Below are 21,258 nucleotides of genomic sequence, written 5' to 3' on the forward strand. Positions count from 1 at the left end.
GAAGTTTGGCTCCCACCTTCCAAATTACAATAAACGTCGCAATTGTTAGTGCATCATTAGTCCACTAAACGCACTAAGCACTAACGTTAGTGATATCAGAGTTTACTAGTTATTGAAGATTTTTGGTGGGGGCCAACTTCAAAAATATCAAATTCCATATAAATTGACGTAGAAATTTGGGGTTAATTGCAATCCTTAGTGCATCGTTAGTGCGCGTAAACGCATTAAGCACTGACGTTAGTGGTATCAGACTTTACGAGTTATTGGAGATTTTTGGTTGGGGGACAACTCCAGAAATATCCATATCTATACAAATTGATGTAGAAACATGGGGTTAACGTCAATCGTTATAGCATTGTTAGTGCATTTAAACGTACTAAGCATTAACGTTAGTGCTACCATATATTGTGATTTATTGAAGATTTTTATTGAAAGGCCAACTTCAGAAACATCAAATTCCATACAAGCTGTTAGTGTTTAATGGAAGCACTATCGATATACTAATGAAAATCACTATTTTTTTCTGGAGGGAGTTCAAGCAAACCTCGAAAGATATTTTACTTTTAGCACCTACACGAATGAAGCACTAGCGTTAGTGGTTGCTGCACTAAGAAGTACTAATGATGCACTTACGATTGCACTAGAAGAGATCATTAGTGCTTTTGAATTTGGCGGAAATTTGACGCAATGAAAAATTCAATATACATTTCTTATCTGTGTTTTCTGACATGTAATTGGACATAATTACACTAACCGTGAAGCAATAACGAAATTGTTAGTGTTTCATACAACCACTAAAGATGCACTAAGGAATGGTACTAATATTTTCGTTAGTACTTGAAGTGGGGGCGCCAAGTTCACGCACGGCCTATACTAACGAAACACAAACATTAGGTGTTGGTGCATAAAGAAGAACTAAAAATGCATTAACGATTTCCTTAGAAGAGATTATTAGTGCATATGAATTTGGCGGGAATCAATGCAATGAAAAATTCCCCATACATTTCTTACGTGAATTTCGTGACATGTAATTGGCCATAACTAAACTAATAGTCCAACATTATTGCAACTGTTAGTTTTTTGAAGCACTAACGATGTACTAACGAATGCCACTCATTTTTTAGTTAATACTTGAAGTGGGACAACTAACTTCACCCTAACGTTCAAACCTATTTTATTTGTAGCACCTATACTAATAAAGCATTAACTTCAGTTGTTGGTGCACTACGAAGCACTTACGAATCACTAACAATTGCACTATTAGAGGTAATTAGTGCTTTCGAATGTGATAGGATTTGGAACAATAAAATATCCCCATGTATTTCATATGGGAGATTCATGACATATAACTCAGCACCTCCAGATAAGCAATAAAGGAAACGCTAGCTCCACCCACATATTCTTGGTTTTTTGACGTTTGTGTAACAGCACTAATTTTGAAAACTATGCCAAAAATTAGTGCTGAATTAGTGCTGATGATACTGCATAGAAAGAAAATTAGTGCTATGTATAGTATGATAAAAATGAGGATCGATTGTTTTCTTTGATGATGCCGCCACATTAGATTTTCGAATATATTTGGCCTACTGATAATGGCACTAATTTTCTTTTTATGCGGTATCGACAGCACTAATTCAACACTAACATTGTGCATAGGTTTCATCTCAATCGGTTGAGCGGGTGGGGCCAGGTTCACGCTAGCCCCACCCACATATTCTTGGTTTTTTGACGTTTCTGTAACAGCACTAATTTTGAAAACTATGCCAAAAATTAGTGCTAAATTAGTGCTGTCGATACCGCATAGAAAGAAAATTAGTGCTATGTATAGAATGATAAAAATGAGGATCGATTGTTTTCTTTGATGATGCCGCCATATTAGATTTTCGAATATATTTGGCCTACTGATAGTGGCACTAATTTTCTTTTTATGTGGTATCGACAGCACTAATTTAACACTAACATTGTGCATAGGTTTCATCTCAATCGGTTGAGTGGGTGGGGCCAGGTTCACGCTAGCCCCACCCACATATTCTTGGTTTTTTGACGTTTGTGTAACAGCACTAATTTTGAAAACTATGCCAAAAATTAGTGCTAAATTAGTGCTGACGATACCGCATAGAAAGAAAATTAGTGCTATGTATAGAAGGATAAAAATGAGGATCGATTGTTTTCTTTGATGATGCCGCCATGTTAGATTTTCGAATATATTTGGCCTACTGATAGTGGCACTAATTTTCTTTTTATGTGGTATCGACAACACTAATTTAACACTAACATTGTGCATAGGTTTCATCTCAATCGGTTGAGTGGGTGGGGCCAGGTTCACGCTAGCCCCACCCACATATTCTTGTTTTTTTTACGTTTGTGTAACAGCACTAATTTTGTAAACTATGTCAAAAATTAGTGCTAAATTAGTGCTAACGATACTGCATAGAAAGAAGATTAGTACTGTATATCTTACCATAAAAATGGGGGATCTTTTGTTTTCTTTGATGATGCCGACATTGAACATTTTCGAATATATTTTGGCCTTCTGATAATAGCACTAATTTTCTTTTCATGCGGTATCAACAGCACTAATTTAACTCTAACTTTGGGTATAGGTTTCATCTCGTTCGGTTGAGTGGGTGGGGCTAGCGTGAACCTAGCCCCACCCAGAATCTTTTTTGTTTTTTGAAGTCTGTGTAACGGCACAATTTTTTTAAACGTTACAGGTCGTCAGCACTAATTGGGCACTAATTTTCGGCATATGTTTTAAAATTAGTGCCGATGTGGGTGGGGCCAGGTTCACGGACATGAGACAAATAATTTTCGAACGTCCAACGACACATTTCTTGATATTAGCAGTTCTTTTTTCCTATTAAATGCTTGTTTGGCCTGCGCTACTACTTTTTTACTTTTTCCGTCCAAGAATATTAGACTTCTTAAGTAGGTGAACGTCTTAACGTCTTCGATTTCCTCTCCCTCTAGCCATACGTTTGCTCTTTCCTGTCCTGCTCTTGTGCACTTGATCACTTTGGTTTTCTTCCTATTTACCTTCATTTTGCATATTTTTTCCAGTTGGTCATTCAGGTTTGAAAGTGCTTCCTGCAAATCCTTTTCGGTCTCCGCTATCAACCATCAGCAAACCTTATTGTGCTGAAAACTTACCTGAAATCTACCTCCGGTATAGCTCTTGAGATCATTGGGGCACGCAATCTAACCCCCCCCCCCTACTACGGCAAGGTGGAAATAAAATATCGATTTCTCTCACACTTTTTCCAGGCTTGAGACTGGCAGAACCCTAGAGGCTGTTTGTTCCCGTAGCGATTTGGGGATTTTTACATCATATTCTTTAAGATATTTTAAAAAATATGAAAGTGATGTAATAATGTGAAGAGAAACGATAAACATAGTTCTGAAGGAGAGCATACTGAAGAATAGTTTAGATCATTTATGTTGTATAGTCCTGTTCAAGAAATTCTTGCCACTTTCTTTCTTTAGGAGTCTGTTTTCCTGCAATGTAAAAATTAACCTTTAATCAAGGATCTTAACCAGCCAAAGAATATTCATATTTGTTGGATTTCTTCGCCTTATGGGTAAAATCACAAGGACATATTTGAAGAAAGACATGTCGCCAGCATTTTTTTTAAAAATCATGATTATGTGTATATACTATTTTTTTTTTAAATATCCTCAGTTCACTTCCTAATATATTTTTTTAAATTTGCATTCACAGTTTTCAATGTGTCGAACGACGTGGCCGGTGCGACGTTCATGGCAGCAGCCACTTCGTCTCCGGAACTGTTCATCAATGTGGTAGGAACATTTATCACCGAGGGAGACATTGGGATTGGAACCATTGTAGGAAGTGCTGTGTTCAATATTCTTGCTGTAGCAGCCTGCTGTGGAATCGGAGCTGGCATTGTAAGTAGCGAAATCAGATCAAATATTAGAATAGTTTTTGTCCTTCACTTCGATATGGTAGCGTGAACGTTGCATAGTGTTTTTTGATAAGTCTGTATTTTGCGCATTTTTTTTTATTGCATGTATTATAGTAAGAACATTGTGTTCTCGAAGGCAAGATTTGTCTCAAATATTTTGTATTTATATTTAAATTGTTTTATACAATATTGTTGTATATTTTGTAATTTTATAATCATTAAATAATTTTAAGTTCATCTTAAGTTGTTACAAAATATACCTGGTTATTAATGACTATTTTACGCTTAAGCTGTAATAAAGTACGCGTTCGATTCCCGGTGAAGACACTCGGATGGAAAGGTGTAATAGCCTTTTTAGCCCAGCCATCCTGAGTAAGGTTTTCCTGAGTTTTTCTCATTAGCACCAGGCAAATGCCGGAATGATACCTAACATAAAAGTCCGAAGCTACTTCCCCCGTGACGGGTTTATAATGGCCATAGATACCGAAAGCCCAGAAATATAATTTCCTAAATGTCCCATCTAAAATTAAAGTAGTAATTATTTTAATTTTGTCAGTTGTAACTAATAACTTTGTTTATATTGTAAGTGTGACACTTCATTGTTAATCTTTATGCACAGAACTGATTGAATAGTTTTAAGCATTAACTTAATGCATGAGGTCCCGAATCGACTCCCGGTAGGAGCATCCAATGCATTTACAAGGATTCAGACCTCAATTTAAACTGTGACATCACAGTATGTTGCTTTCAGATTCTATCCCACCTCGCCTAACGATTTATCAGCCATTGATATCCCCAAGATAATAATGTCAGCCATTTTAGGTGAGATGGGAATTCTCATCTTACCTAATCTCATCTCGCCTAAAATGGCGGTAAGATGCAAGGAGGGAATTTCTGCACTAAAGTGGAAATTCCTGTACTAGCATTTCAATCAGATATTTCAATTAATATTGGCAATCTCTGGCAGCTACAATATAAATAGAAAAATATATAGGGGCCTAATAATTACTATACAACAGAAAAGGCGATTTAATGAATTTAGTTCACTTTTAATTTGTTTTGGGAATATTGGAAGATGATTGGTAGACAGGAGCTAATCAGAAACAAAATGCTTCCTTTCGGCGTTATGACTAGGGATGGCCACATTTTCCGGAAAAACGGAAAACGGAAAACATTTTTTCCGGAAACCGGAAAATTGTAAACGGAAAACGGAAAATTTTCCGGAAAATTGTAAACGGAAGACGGAAAATTTTCCGGAAAATCGGAAGGCGGAAAATTTTCCGGAAAAACGGAAACGGAAAATTTTCCGGAAAACGGAAGACGGAAAATTTTCTGGAAAAACGGAAGGCGGAAAATTTTCCGGAAAAACGGAAGGCGGAAAATTTTCCGGAAAAACGGAAAATTTTCTGGAAAATGAAAATGTTCACTTGGAATAGTGACATTGGTCGTCTTACATTAAGAAATATAACGAAAAATGCTACGCGAAAACAAGTAAATGAGGCAATGCTCTTCATCATCTAGTGCTATAGAAACGCAATTCAAACTTAACAGTGGACAGGAGAGGAAAGGTCGAGTAAATCAGCGACGAAACATTCCTTCCTGCTACATCTATTTGTACACTTGCTTAATCATGTACTTTTTTTGTTTGCGTGAGGGCTTGCAGATCATTCGTTTGCACCAGGAAATTCCGATCATGCGTCTGTTTCGGGGAATCCCCGATTATGCTTGTACCTGATGGCAGAACAATGGCAGTAAAGAGAGCTGGCAGTGTGTTATTAATACAACTGATATGTTTATATTCCAACCATTTCTTCATTGCTTATCGTGACCACGGTGATCTGTCAAGGTCACAGATCCTGGGGGGCCGGGGGCAGCCCCCTCAAATTTCATGTGGACTCCGCATTGTATTTATAAATATACAATATTTTGCACAATTTGAATTCAGTTCGTCTTAAAACCCTCGTATATACCTTCTGCATCTGAATGGATCCCCAACGTTACAGAGAAATCGGCGCCCTAGATTCTAAGGAATCCACACGCAGTAGTATTGGCGGGAATACACTACGGATTCCAACTGAGCTCAGGCGTTAGTACATCGGAAATGAAATGAAATGAAATTTTTGAGTTTTACGTCCCACGGTTATGCCGGTTAGGCTAAAGGAGACGGTGAAGATGAGAGATGAATGAAATGGTGGAATGAAGAAAGTGGGAGGAAACGGGAGAACCCCGAGAAAACCCACGCACACGGTGTTTGTCCACCACAAAGTTCACTTGGTGGGAGCAGGGTTTGAACCCGTTAGTACATCGGATTAACATTCAGAAGACGATGTTCGATTCGAGCGCCCTACCCGTCCCGACTGTTTTTTTCTGTAAGTTTATTACTCAGTTACATCCGACCAGAGTTGGCGTGGGTCAATGAAAACTTGATCCACGACCCACTGACCCACCACCAACCGTGACCCATGACCCACTGTGACCCACTACCTTCCGTGACCCACTCTGACCCACAACCCACCATGAACCACTCTCATCCATTGTGACCTACTCTGACTCACCAAAATCCATCGTCATCAACTCTGAACACGATCCACGGCCTCTTCTGTACTGACTAAAGAGTTTACACTTGTAATAAAACAAGACTGTGAAATTGTCACTAATCGGAGTTTGAATTTCTAGTCAATCGCTCAATAATGGTGAATCTGATCTTTACGATATTAAATGGTAAAGTGTTTATCAGTGAGGAAATTGAAGCACTTCGAGGCGGGGGAAAATTAGTGTGTGCCTAAAATATACTTGTACTAAGAGAGTATTCTTGCAAGTGTTAATTTCTGAACGCTTTCCAAACGAAACTTCTATTCACAGGAAAATACCCGTGTACAATATGGAAAAGGTTATGGTTTCTCAATTCACAGTATTTTTCTCACAAAAGACTTGAAAGTCAGTTTTTCATAGTGTATAAAGGTGCTCGGGTATTCATGTGAGAGCATCTACATAAAGTATGCTCATAATTGTAATTTGTGTAATCACTAAAACGCCACGTTAAATTTAAGTTACCACCTTAAAACCAATCTGAAATCGGGTTTATTTCCTGTTGGTCTCCAGAACTTTTTCGTGGTAAATCATCCGCAGCGGAATGATGTGCATCCTTCAGCCAAGAAATAACTACAGTAGCTCATCTACTTTGAGCTTGTCTAGCGGTGAGCCATTAACATTGATGAACAACAAGTTAGACAATGTTCGAGCACTTAGTCTATTTCTAATATCAGTCATCTGTAAATTCATAAAATCCCAGTTCGCACTCTGTCGTGGAAATTGATAATACTTCTACCCGATTCTGCAACTCCTCATCGACAATCTGCTTGTTAGACTTAAGTCTGATAACGATTTTTCTTGATCAGTTTTGAAATACTCAGCAAGAAGTATCATCTCTCTATCACCATACAACATCTTTTCCATATCGATTATGTCAGTTGGCAATGTCGACTCATGGAGAACAGAAACTTCATCTACCACACCTTCGATAGGGAATCTTGTGCATAAATTATCAATTAAAGCCTGATAAACTGATGATTTCTTATTTGTAGTAGTAGTCCCCGACGTTCGCCCGAATGACTCATCCTCACTCTCTTTTATGACCGGGATTTTTGAACTCCGTTCCCTTTTACGGCTAAGATGAGTGCTTTGGTACCTCGATTCTGATTGGCTGAGAGAGGTCACGTGACGTTAGGCCCCGCCCACGCGGGAAATTCAAATTTTTTAGGTCACGTGGTATGACGTCATGAGTCACCCCGACCTCACCCTGGATTTTTGAAATTTGTTCCCTTTTACGGGTAAGATGTGTGTTTCTGATTGGTTGATAGCTGTCACGTGATCTTAGACCCTACGATATTTGAAATTCGTTCCCTTTTACGGGTAAGATGAGTGTTTATGATTGGCTGATAGAGGTCACGTGATCTTAAGCCCTGTGACTTTTGAAATTCGTTTCCTTTTTTACGAGTAAGATGATTGCTTTGGTACCTCGATTCTGATTGGCCGACAGAGGTTACATGATCTTAGACCCGCCACACGGTGAACAGGTCACATGGTATGACGTCATGTTTTACCCTTGCGGGGAAATCCATCACTAATTCGTTTCCTTTTACGGGTAAGATAAGTGCTTTGGTACCTTGATTCTGATTGGATGATAGAGATCACGTGATTTTAGGTCCTAGGATTTTTGAAATTAGGGTGTCCTTTCTGATGTATACTTTGGTATCTCGATTCTGATTGGCCGACAGAGGTCACATGATTTTAGACCCGCCACACGATGAACAGATTACATGGGAAAACCCCTTACTTATTTGTTTTATTTTATGTGTAAGATGCGTGTTTTGGTACCTCAATTTTGATTGGTGGATAGAAGTCACATGATCTTACCCCCCCCAGTTCATGAGGGAAATACAGAGCGATATGACAACGATCCATCCTAGACCGGGATTTTTTTTTTAATGGTTATGCGTAAAGTTCCCATGAAGGGTTCAACCTCCTCCTTAAATAACCCTTTTTTGGTATCATGATATTGTACTGAAGTTTACATTAAATATTATCGTTCTCTTTGACAGATAAGATGATTACCAGCTTTTTTACCTTGATGGAGATCCTGTCCTTGAATTAGTAGTCTATGTCTCTGGAAGTAACAATGGTGAAAGAGAGGTGTCGCTTGTAGATTTCTTATAACACATTGTTGTGAGTTTAAGCGATTTTTTTTAAACGCTCAGTAAGCGCTTCATTAATGGAAACAGTGTTGCCAGATTTTTTTTACCTAAACTGCTCCGATTCTTTTCGAAACGGTTCCGCAGAGTACAAGAAATTTTAAATAAAAAATTTTTCGAACTAAAAAAATTTCAAAACTAAAAAAAATTTTAAACAAAAATTTTCAAACAAAAAATTTTTGAACTAAAAATTTTGAAACAAAAATTTCAAAAAATTCGAACTAAAAAATTTAAACTAAAAACTTTCGAACTAAATTTTCAAATCAAAAAATTTTCGAACAAAAAATTTTCGAACCCCAAAAAAAAATTCGAACTAAAAAAATTAAAAATTTTTCGAAAAATATTTTGAACTAAAAACTTTCGAACTAAATTTTCAAATCAAAATTTTTCGAACTAAAAATTTTTAAAAAATTTCGAACCAATTTTAAAAACAAGTTTCGAACTAAAGATGTAAACCACATTTGAAAATTTTCAAATTAAAAATTTTTCGAACTAAATTAAAAACCAAATTTTGGACACTAAAAATTCTTTAATTATTTTTCGAACAAAATCGTGTAAACCAAATCTTGAATATATTTTTCACCTTAAATTTTCAAGATTACCATGATTTGAAAACAAGTGTTCAGGGTTTCAAGAAATAATAAAACATATTTTTTTCAACTTGTTGTATTTTAACGAAAGGTATGTGCTCTTCTCATACAAGTTTATTAACATAATAAATACAGGATCTAATTAATGAATATGTTGGACGCGTCATCATCTTCGAATGTTGTAGACGTATCCTGTAAAGAAAAAGAAGAAACGACGGATTACTTTATGAATTTCTTTTTTTTTCTGAAACAATAAAAATGAGTCAATATTGATAAGAGAGAAATAAAACTTACTCGTAAATGATGGATCTGTTTAGGCTCATCTTCCTCCTCGGGTACGAGATGACAGCTTTTCTACCACTGATGGATGTTTACGAACTCTTCTGGGTACTGCATTTTTTCTAAGTGTTGCTGCTTTATGGTCAAGGTTCCTCCTTCGGTACGAGATGACTACATTTCTTCCACTGATGGTGTTGGTGATGGTTTATGAACTCTTGTGGGTACTTCATTTTTTTTTTCTTCTTGGTGTTGCTGCTTTGTGGTTAAGGAAGGGAAAGAAGAAAAGGAAAAGGAAAAAAAGAAATGGCGGCCTTATTGGGTATTTACAGTTTTTTCTTCTTCATCTTCTTTTTCCAGTTCCAACTTCTGTTTTTTAACGTACCCGTACGGAACCGTATCATAAGAATTGAATTCTTTAAATCGACGTTTTGTGTACTGGATGCTGTACATTTTTTCTTCTTTGCGTGTGACGATGGTATGGTCTTTGTTCCTGCATATTTTATGGGGGATAGTGATGGTGACTTGTCCACGGCATTGATTTGTAATCATTTCTTTTAGCGTATTGAAATTTAATTGTTGTCCTGCATTGTAGTTTAATGTAAATCCTCTAATTTTACATATGTAGCTGGTGACGTTGGTATCCGGATTGTATATTTCTAAGCTGTAATTTTTCGGTCCTCCACTGACAAATGTCTTGATGTATGCTCGTTGGCCGTAAGATTCCATCTCATTCGATAAGCATCCCAAGTACGTTGAAGGTTCAATGGTTGGCTCCCCGGGCTTCTCTGTAAATATTACAGAATCCGTGTCGAAATATAAAACACGTTCCTGCAACATTTCCAGGTACTTGTACAGTTCCAGACGTGCCTGACATGTTGTAAATGCACCTAACACGACATTGGTGTTTCGGTTTTGAACAGGCACATGTTCATTGTACTCCCAGAACGCATACAACATCGTATCATTGATGGGTACAATTTGATGGAGTTTAATATCGGGGGAAGTGAGTTTTTCATAAAATTCTTCCGGCCGATCAATAATTGTGGTCTGGCTAAAGTTTGTACGCTGGCAAAGCTTTCCCCATAGAGAGTTCCCACAAAGCTTAGATAAACTTCTTCGTGCAGGATTATTTTCAATTTTGGACGGATCCAATGCAATACCTTCACGCTCCAGGACGGTTTGTATGAATTTTGATTTGTCTTCTTCGGTCACACAGGAACTGGGCCAGCCAGAAGCTTCCATTTTTGATTTCAAAAATGTATTGATATATTCCGTGAACAAGCCACCTGTTTTCGTGATGGGATCATATTGTTCAATGTCATAGTCCCAAATTTCAAAAATTTCCACCGGTTGATATCCTAATTCTATTGCTTTCTGGATTTCATATGATACCCATGTTCCAGTGAGGCACCGCTCCTGGTCGTTGTGTGTACACGTTGCTGTAGGGTCTGGGTTCATTTCTTCGGCACACGCAGCACACAGTGGAAAGAGTAGTTTCTTGTTACATCGGTAAGGCAGGAGACCATGATAAAAATGGCGACTTGGTAATATCGACATTTTGATTAGACCATTGACTTTATTTATTGGTGGTATATTTTCATCACCCTGTAGATAAATTCGTGGATGGCCTACAGGGTATTTAGCACACTTATTGATGTAAGGATAAAGCGAGACAATATCGTAATATTTTATTACTTCTCCTGCTTTTTCGTCGACTTGGTGGTACAATTTCACGCAATTGGTCCTTCCTCCAAAAAAACTATCTCTTGGATTTAATGGTCTGCGGTTCATGTACGGGTGATTCTTCAGATACGTCGCCATTGCAGGATTTTGTTTTAAGAACTGGTTAAATTCGCACTCCCACATTTCATGTACAATGTACCCCAATTCACGCAGTCTTGCATTTTTGCGTTGCGTTCGTTCATAACGGAATTCCATGGTGTCTTCTGGATTGTTGTAGATGGGCTGATTACGGCCTGTAGTAAAACATACTTTACACCCGTGATAAAAGCAGCCGGCATGCTCGTAGACGTGCTCCTCTAACGTCTCAGGATCTTGGTAGTAGCCATCAACATGGAATCCCGCAATAAACACTTCTTTTTGTCGGGCCGCATGTAAGATTTGTTTTTCTTCGGTTTTTTCAATGTAGGCCAGCCATTGCATTGCAGCGATTGATTGGGTACTTCTCCATCGATAGCCATGTGCCGGTAGAATTCCAATGGTGTTGGGTTTAAGGAAATTCCGGCGAAATACTAAATTGGAAGCACTGGCAACCGTGATCGTCTCCAAGAAGGGATTCACTTTGGTTTCTGTTTCAAATGACGTCATAAACGAAACGCATGCTTGTCGCAGTACATTGACATCTTGAATACAATACTTGATAATTTCTTTCTGGAAATCAAACGTGTCATTACGATGATCGTTGTACCACTGCATGAACTTGTTTCTGTCTTCGACGACCATTTCATCTGCACCATAATACTTTGTTTCTGGAAGTGGTCCAATATACGATTGATTTTCCTTGGTGTTGAAGAAATGCGGGAAGTAGCCTTTGGTTGCGGGTAAATTGAACGCTTTTGACAATTTACTTAATGCCATAGGTAGGAAGTTCAACGAGTCAATGAACGTCAGATTATTCAACGTTAAACTCAGTATCTTGGTCCCATTTAATATGACGTCAGGTCTCCATTGGCATTGTTCTACCATGGTCTTTAGGATGAAATGTCCATCGTATCCCTTAGCGTTGTGCGCGACACAGAAAATCCTATTTATATTGGGACGACGTTCCCGCAAGTACTGGAGAAAATTATAAACTGGATCCTCTCCTTGGAAAATATGCTGGCGCTGACCACACGTACTGCAAGACTGCTGGATATTATCGTTTTCAACACATGCATAACATACTTGTTCTGCAACCAATAAATTTGGAATGTGTACATACGTATTATCGCCAATATTCGTGTCCTGCATAGATTCTATATCATAGAATATCAATAAGGCTTTCTTTGCGTGCATGAGTGAAGGAACACCAGGTTTCAAGCATTGTCGATCAGGAAGCATAAAACATTGATGGGATCCTGGAACAATCTTCTTACAAACATTGCAAAAGATCTCATTACAATCATGAAGTCGTTGTCCTGTATGCACAAAAGAATATACTCTGTAGCATTTAGTACATTGCTTCACCATTTTGCATACAGGTTCCCCTTGATGATATACAATATTACGATGATTGCTAAAACATTCTTCGCCGTAAAATTGACGATTGCAGTCTTTGCATAATATCAGCGTTTGGTTCTTGTCGCATAGTGGTCTCTGTAAACATTTGGAGCATGTTACAGGACAATTTTTTACATGTTCATTACGTTTACTATACTTTTTATGGCACGCTTCACAGTAGAAATTGGTTGCAAAACAAGCAGTTAAAGATTGAATGATGTCAAAATGGCCAGCCAAACAAATCAAATTTATGGGAGTGCGATTTTCGTCGTTGGGCCCCTCGTACATGATATCATGGCCTGTGAAACTGGTATACACTGTAATTTTATATTCTTTGAGGTATGACTGGAATTGTCGAATTTTATTTACACTGGCACCATGATCCAAATTCACTCCTGCATTTGCACATAGCGCATCGACTTCTTGGTCCACAACATATTTCGATTGGCGTTGATACTGCTTATAACGTTGCACATCTACATTCTTGTATGCCTTCAGACCAATAGCAATAACAAGGGCGTACGCCAAGCACCTTGAATCTTGATTTTGTACACGTACAATCCCTCGCTTGGTACGTAATAACTCTTCGTTCTCCAGTACTCCTTGCCGCAAACCGCCATAGCCACGTGGAATATCCACACGATGAAAATGAACGGTGAATGGTTCGTGCAGGAGAAATGCATTGTTACTTTGTAACACTCTTTCAAAGGAGGCCCACATCGTTTCCAGTGTCAAGTTTCGGGCTTGGCGAAAACTCACCCAAAACGGTTTATTCGTGTTGCGTGGTGATATTACAGATAAACCAACCATCGCCTCATCGTCGACATTGGCTAACAAATGGTCCAGCATTGCTTGGAAACTGTTATGTACATACTGTATGATATCGGTTCCTACGGGCGGTGCGTTGAATTGAATTTCGAGCATTCTGCCCTCAATGTTAAATCGTCTATAATGACGAGTGATTTCATTGCGAACAGTAAAACCCGATTCGGCCATGGTTAATAAAAGGAGATAACAAACAAACAGGTACAATTGCGATAAATGTGTAAGGGAAAAAGGAATTGAGCAGCGTGAATTTACTACAAAAGAAAAGAAGAAAGAAAAATCTTAATCATCTGATAAACAGAAAATCATAACATTCATGATAAATTCTTAACTAAGCAATTCATGTAAAGGTTCTGAGTTTGATTCCTGGCGGTGACGTTCAGAATCTCATTATGAAAGCACGTGTACTAGAAATCAAAGTTTTTTTTTAAAAAAATAATTATGTTACTGAAATGAGTGTTTTATTGCTGTCAAACTCGAGACCATTACATCAGCATGTAACTGACCTACCATTCTATAGTGATAAAAAGAATGCATGAAATGAATAAATGTTTCATCAGTACTGAGATGTGATAAAGTACGTGTAAGCATTTTTTTTCCCCACTCACAACGACCTTTAAATGATGCGTTTGCAAGTTGAAGAGATTCATCAAGCATTAACGTAACACATACGTAATTGTCGAAAGAAAATCTGTATAGCGTATTTTTTTTTTATTATTGTGACTAAGCGGTTAGCGTACATGGTTCGGACGTGGAAGTCCCTGGTTCAATCCTCGGTGGGTTTGCTTTTCCACGTCGGGGCATGTCAAGCCTTTTCTGAAATTTAATATTCTCACGCGTTATCATACATTCTTTTCAAAACTAAGCTAAATGGTTGACGTGCACACCTCATAATACATAAACGTACATAAATCGTCTATAATGACGAGTGATTTCATTACAAACAGTAAAACCCGATTCGGCCATGGTTAAAAATGAAAACAAACAAACAGGTACGGTAAAACAAATATGTAATGGGAAAAAAGGAATTGAGCAGCGTGAATTTGAGTTGATTTTTTGATTTTTTAGTTTAGCGTCCCTTTCAGCAGCGAGGCTATATGAGACGCGGACCTACTGATTAACGTGGAATCCGAACCACATGAGCTCCCCGCCGGGAATCGAACCCTGGTCTCCCACGCCAAAGGCGCGTATGCTAACCGCTTAGCCCAGGAAATCATAACATTCATGATAAATTCTTAACTAAGCAATTCATGTAAAGGTCCTGAGTTTGATTCCTGGCGGTGACGTTCAGAATCTCATTATGAAAGCACGCGTACTAAAAAATCAAAGTTTTTTTTAAATAATTATGTTACTGAAATGAGTGTTTTATTGCTGTCAAACTCGAGACCATTACATCAGCATGTAACTGACCTGCCATTCTATAGTGATAAAAAAAGAATGCATGAATGAATGTTTCAACAGTGCTGAGATGTGATAAAATACGCGTAAGAATTTTTTTCTACTCACAACGACCTTTAAATGATGCGTTTGCAAGTTGAAGAGGTTCACCAACCATTAACGTTACACATACGTAATTGTCAAAACAAAATCTGTATAGCGTAAATCTTTTTAACCACATATTCATGCACTCGTGGCTAAGTGGTTAGCGTACATGCTTCTAACGTGGAAGTCCCTGGTTCAATCCTCGGTGGGTTTGCTTTCCCACGTCGGAGCGTTGTCAAGCCTTTTCTGAAATTTAATATTCTCATGCGTTATCATACATTCTTTTCAAAACTAAGCTAAATGGTTGACGTACACACCTCTGGTCCTGGTTCAATCCCAGGTGATTGCTCGAATATCACGTTAAGCTGAAGGGACGCTAATGGTTTCAAAGGGTATCGAACCATATTATTCTCAGGCATAGTTTCTGAAATTTTGTAATGTATTCTTTTCAAAACTAAGCGCACACATTTTTGGCCATGGTTCAATTCCCAACGGGAGTTCACATTCAACATTAAGCTGAAGGGGCGCTAAACCATATCATTTATCGTGCTTACTTCTAATGTGTGGGGATCCTGATTCGTACTCCCACTTTCCCATTCCACTAACTTCTTCATAGTCTAAATATTTCGTACTAAAAGTAAAACAGTGTATTCGTGATCCGCCCACAAATATAAAATAAAAATGATTTTCGAATCTTGTGTGAAAAATAAAATCTCACTGAACTTACCTCAAATTCAATGAACAAAAAGTCGGTGCAGTAAAGCTTCTTAAATGAAGACACTTTTCAAGAACAGACCTTCTCACACGATAGTTGAGAGCGGTGTAGGATTTGAAAAATGAAATTTAGATTTTTATTTAGGTCGCTGCGAAAACGACGTCACCGTCAACCAATCAGAAACGAGGAAATTTATAAAATGATGTCATAACGAACCAATCAAAACGCTCGCTGCTCTTGTCATGAATCACGAACCAAAACGATGTGTAACAATCGATCGTGACGTCATTCACGTTTCTCAATAGTATCGCAATTCCGATCCCAAATGATTTCTACATGTCACTACTTGTCGTAACTGTGACGACATTTCATTTTCATCATATTCCATACGAGAATGTCAATGTTTGCTTTTTTCATGAATCATGCTGACACGTTCGTAGTAAAACTAAAGTAATGCGATCCGCTGACGTTTGCATTTTTTCAATCATATGTGCTTCTATGTCGTCACACAAAGAAGTCTATCAGCATTTTATTTTAATCCACGAACGGAAGCGTTACACTGTCAGATTTATTTTCTTAAAGTATAAGTGTATCCTTTTCAAGGACCATGGTTCGAAACCCACCAAGCATGATTAAATCCGAATTCATTCATAGCTAAGCGGTTAGGATACACATCTTTGGTTTGAAAGACCTGAGTTCGATTCCTGGAGAAACATTTCTTAGGATTTTTCTAAAACTTGGTTTCAATTTCTAGTTCGAAAATTTTAAAAGTTTAGTTCGATAAAAAGTTTGATTTGAGAAGTGTTACACTGTCAGATTTATTTTCTTAAAGTATATGTATATCCTTTTCAAGGACCATGGTTCGAAACCCACCAAGATCGATTAAAACCGAATTCATTTAAGCGGTTAGCATACACATCTTTGGTTTGAAAGACCTGAGTTCGATTCCTGGAGAAACATTTCTTAGGATTTTTCTAAAACTTGGTTTCAATTTCTAGTTCGAAAATTTTAAAAGTTTAGTTCGATAAAAAGTTTGATTTGAGAAGCGTTACACTGTCAGATTTATTTTCTTAAAGTATATGTATATCCTTTTCAAGGACCATGGTTCGAAACCCACCAAGATCGATTAAAACCGAATTCATTCATAGCTAAGCGGTTAGCATACACATCTTTGGTTTGAAAGACCTGAGTTCGATTCCTGGAAAAACATTTCTTAGGATTTTTTCTTAAACTTGGTTTAAATTTCTAGTTCGAAAATTTTAAAAGTTTAGTTCGATAAAAAGTTTGATTTGAAAATTTTTAGATGTGATTTACATCTTTAGTTCGAAACTTTTGTTTTTAAAAAATGTTTTAGTTCGACAAAATTTTGTTTCAATTTTTTTTAGTTCGAAATTTTTTTTGGGTTCGAAAATTTTTTGTTTGAAACTTTTTTGTTTCAAAATTTTTTAGTTCGAAATTTTTTTTGGGTTCGAAAATTTTTTGTTTGAAACTTTTTTGTTTCAAAATTTTTTGTTTGAAAATTTTTGTTTAAATTTTTTTTAGTTTTGAAATTTTTTTAGTTCGAAAAATTTTTTAGTTTAAAATTTCTTGTACTCTGCGGAACCGTTTCGAAAAGAATCGGAGCAGTTTAGGTAAGAAAAAAAATCTGGCAACACTGTTTCCATTAATGAAGCGCTTACTGAGCGTTTAAAAAATCGCTTAAACTCACAACAATGTGTGTTATAAGAAATCTACAAGCGACACCTCTCTTTCACCATTGTTACTTCCAGAGACATAGGCTACTAATTCAAGGACAGGATCTCCATCAAGGTAAGAATCATCTTATCTGCCAAAGAGAATGATAATATTTAAGGTAAACTTCAGTACAATATCATGATACCAAAAAGGGTTATTTAAGGAGGAGGTTGAACCCTCCATGGGAACTTTAAGGTACCAAAAAGGATAACCATTAAAAAAAATCCAGGTCTAGGGTGGATCGTCGTCATAGCACTCTGAATGTCTAGCATTGGGGTGGGTGTGTAAGATTATGCGATTTCTATCAACCAATCAACATCGTGGTACCAAAGCAATCATCTTACCCGTAACATGGAAACAAATGAGTGATGGGGTTTTCCCACGTATTCTGTTCACCGTGTGGCGGGTCTAAGATCATGTGACCTCTGTCGGCCAATCAGAATCGAGGTACCAAAGCACTCATCTTACTCATAAAAAGGGAACGAATTTCAAAAGTCACAGGGCTTAAGATCACGTGACCTCTATCAGCCAATCATAAACACTCATCTTACCCGTAAAAGGGAACGAATTTCAAATATCGTAGGGTCTAAAATCACGTGACAGCTATCAACCAATCAGAAACACACATCTTACCCGTAAAAGGGAACAAATTTCAAAAATCCAGGGTGAGGTCGGGGTGACTCATGACGTCATACCACGTGACCTGGAAAGTTTGAATTTCCCGCGTGGGCGGGGCCTAACGTCACGTGACCTCTCTCAGCCAATCAGAATCGAGGTACCAAAGCACTCATCTTAGCCGTAAAAGGGAACGGAGTTCAAAAATCCCGGTCATAAAAGAGAGTGAGGATGAGTCATTCGGGCGAACGTCGGGGACTACTACTTTTGTTTATATATTTAATTTTTGTAATTACACATGAAAGTTTGATGCCATTACCAAGTTCCCTCCCCCGTCTAGAAAGCGAAAGGGAACGAGGTTCCTGGAAAGTGTTCAGAGGTGAATGGGAATTTCCCTCTTTCTTCCCTTTTAATTACCACACTGCTGTTTGCCATGGACCTAATTACGATGAATTTCAATTGAATCATCATAGTATAATTATTTCCTTGATGAATTATCGATACTTTTTAGTGGAAAAAAGGATGAAATTTGAAAGTCCCAAACCGAGGTAAGTAGACCAACGTAAAGGAAAAAAAAAAAGTAAAATTTTCCATATAATTATGTGTACAATCCAAACTTAAACTTTCCATGTAATTAAACTTACAGTACAAATTTTATGCCTATTTTTTCTCACAACTTTGTGGGTTGATTGCCCTGTGTTGTAAGCGCTCCATATAATAAACATAAGCTTCAACAAATATTATAGTAGAAAGCAATGGATATATGAAGCAAAGCACTGTATTTTTTGTTGCTGATTTTTTCTTAACTAATATCGATCCTTTTCGATCATTTTTACAAACCAACTCATATCAATTTTCCATATATAGAAAGTGCCCCCTCCATAAAGGAGAATTTTAAAAAATGCTAGGACACATTCTGTTTATTTTCAATAAAGAGCTAATACACTGAATTTCAGCTCCGTAAGTTTAGCGGCTTGCAAGATACTCATTTTCTTTTCGCACAAGTTCGGATCCTCACTACCTCCTTAGGATATTATGCAATTATAATGAAAGCAATATAACATCTCAGTTTGGATTAAGGCCTAACTATATACCCACTCAGAAAACTTGACCCACTTGACCCATCGACCCACTCCATCTCTGCATCCGACCTGTGCCATAGACTTTTTAACCCTAAGATAAATTCAATTCTACTGATGTAATTCAATTGTACACTTTACTCTAGTGTTACCCCCATCTTGCAACTATAAGCGTCACGAATTCCAAATACCGGTACTATTGACTACAAATACCATAGTATGTAGCACTAATTGAAACTAGCGCCAGCTATTCATATAATGATCTATTCCACATAATTCTCTTCGTAACTTTTTCCGCTAATTTCTCTTAAACTGAAGAACGATTCCACCTAGTCATCGATACAATTCAGTTCTCAATGCTGACTTATTGTCTATTTCTGTATGCATTTGAAAGTTTTACTTATTATTAGAGCAACCCAAAAGCATACAAAGCATAAAAAGCATAATAGCTATTTACACATATGGTTGGTACCTTGAACACGGTTGTTTCTGTCTAAGGGTCCAGAAGAAACTAATTTTAAAAGCATAATTTTAGAAAATAAAGCATAAAGCATAATTTAAAAGATATAGCACAATTCTTTAAAAAATCTCTTTAACTTCAAGTTTAATATACTGTATTAATATTTTTAAGAAACAATATTTACAATGCAAAATCATTGAGAACATAACAATGCAACAATGAAAAGCTTATTTTTATTTCTGTAAACTTTTTGGTCTAATCTTTTGACGTGGAGAAAAGAATAAAGGACAAGAAGAAGAAAACTTTCAACAATGAATAGTACACAAGAACTCCACACTATATTGTTATGTGTACCTCTTGAAGTTTAGCACTTTCTGTATTTTTTGGTGGTATCTTTTACTTTCCCTTTCTGTATATATGCACTTCTAAAGCGCACACAAGTGATTAAAAAAAAAAAAAAAAACTGACTCGAGTAAAGCCTCTCTTTACAGTGCATTAGGTAGAAAGTTCATTAAATATGAAAGAAACTGGTTGCATAAAAAAAAAATAGATCAAGATATTTAGAATATTTAATGTATAGTAAAAATTATACGTTATACATGATTAATGTAAAACAATGATTGAAATTAATAATAAAGCATAGTTTGGAAAAAAATAAAGCATAATGTGGGTTGCTCTATTTATTATTCTACATTCATGTTTTGTTACTAAATTGTGAACTCCTAATTATTATTATTATTATTATTATTATTATTATTATTATTATTATTATTATTATTATTATTTCATAAACGTAGATGATAATCTAGGTGCTGCTACCTCTATATCTCAGATTATCGCTTCACCTGGCGCATGCTCAAATGCATCTAAAGTAACAGAAAGATCCCAGAAAAACTGTTTTACAAATAAGGGAACATAGTAGTATCTAAGAAACAGAAAAGAATTCTGTCTGATCTCAGAGACCCTAAACCTTGTTCTTCCGCAAGAGCAGAGGTGCTTGATAGTAAGATAAGTAATATGGTACCAAAGGATCTTCTTCCTTTGCCTTTCGTTGAAGCAATTCGGTTTCTTGAATTTATGAATGAAGTAGAACCAAGTTACCACTCACCATCCAGACAAACTGTGACTCGCCGTATTGAGGACTTGTTTTCTAAGGAGAAGTGTGGCTGCGGAATCGATTGATTTGACAACAGATAGCTGGGCTTCGCAGGCTACGGAAAGTTATATTACAATCACAGTCCACTATATGCTTCCATATAAGTTCAATAAGTTCAGTCCTTCAAATAATTGAAATAGAAGTGAGGCACACAAGGGTAAACCTAACTCAGCACTTAGCCCATGTTGCAGAGTAATGGAATATTTTAGATAAAATACATGCTATTGTCTATGACAATGCTAGTAATATCACAAGTGCGGTACGAGAACTTCCGTATGCAAGCATATGTTGTTTTGCTCAGACCCTACAAATCTGTATAAATAAGGGTCTTGCAATAGAATAAATCGAGAAAATGTTAAGCGTTGTTAGTCAGATTGTTTCCCACTTTAAACATAGTACGTTGGCAACGTCAGAACTGGAAAAACAGTAA

General features: G+C 37.0%; 1 protein-coding gene across 2 annotated transcripts in view; it reads left to right on the top strand.

Annotated features, from left to right (window-relative positions):
* The window catches only part of zyd (sodium/potassium/calcium exchanger zydeco), a 328,654-nt gene that overhangs the window by 251,067 nt on the left and 56,329 nt on the right, over positions 1-21,258 (top strand). For both annotated transcript variants that reach the window (XM_081736516.1, XM_081736517.1), the window contains exon 3: positions 3,719-3,906. In XM_081736516.1, coding sequence (XP_081592642.1) covers positions 3,719-3,906 — 188 coding nt within the window. The remainder of the gene's footprint in view (positions 1-3,718; positions 3,907-21,258) is intronic.

Source organism: Thermobia domestica, chromosome 13 (genome assembly GCF_964235325.1).
Source record: "Thermobia domestica chromosome 13, izTheDome1.hap1.1, whole genome shotgun sequence".
NCBI lineage: Eukaryota > Metazoa > Arthropoda > Insecta > Zygentoma > Lepismatidae > Thermobia > Thermobia domestica.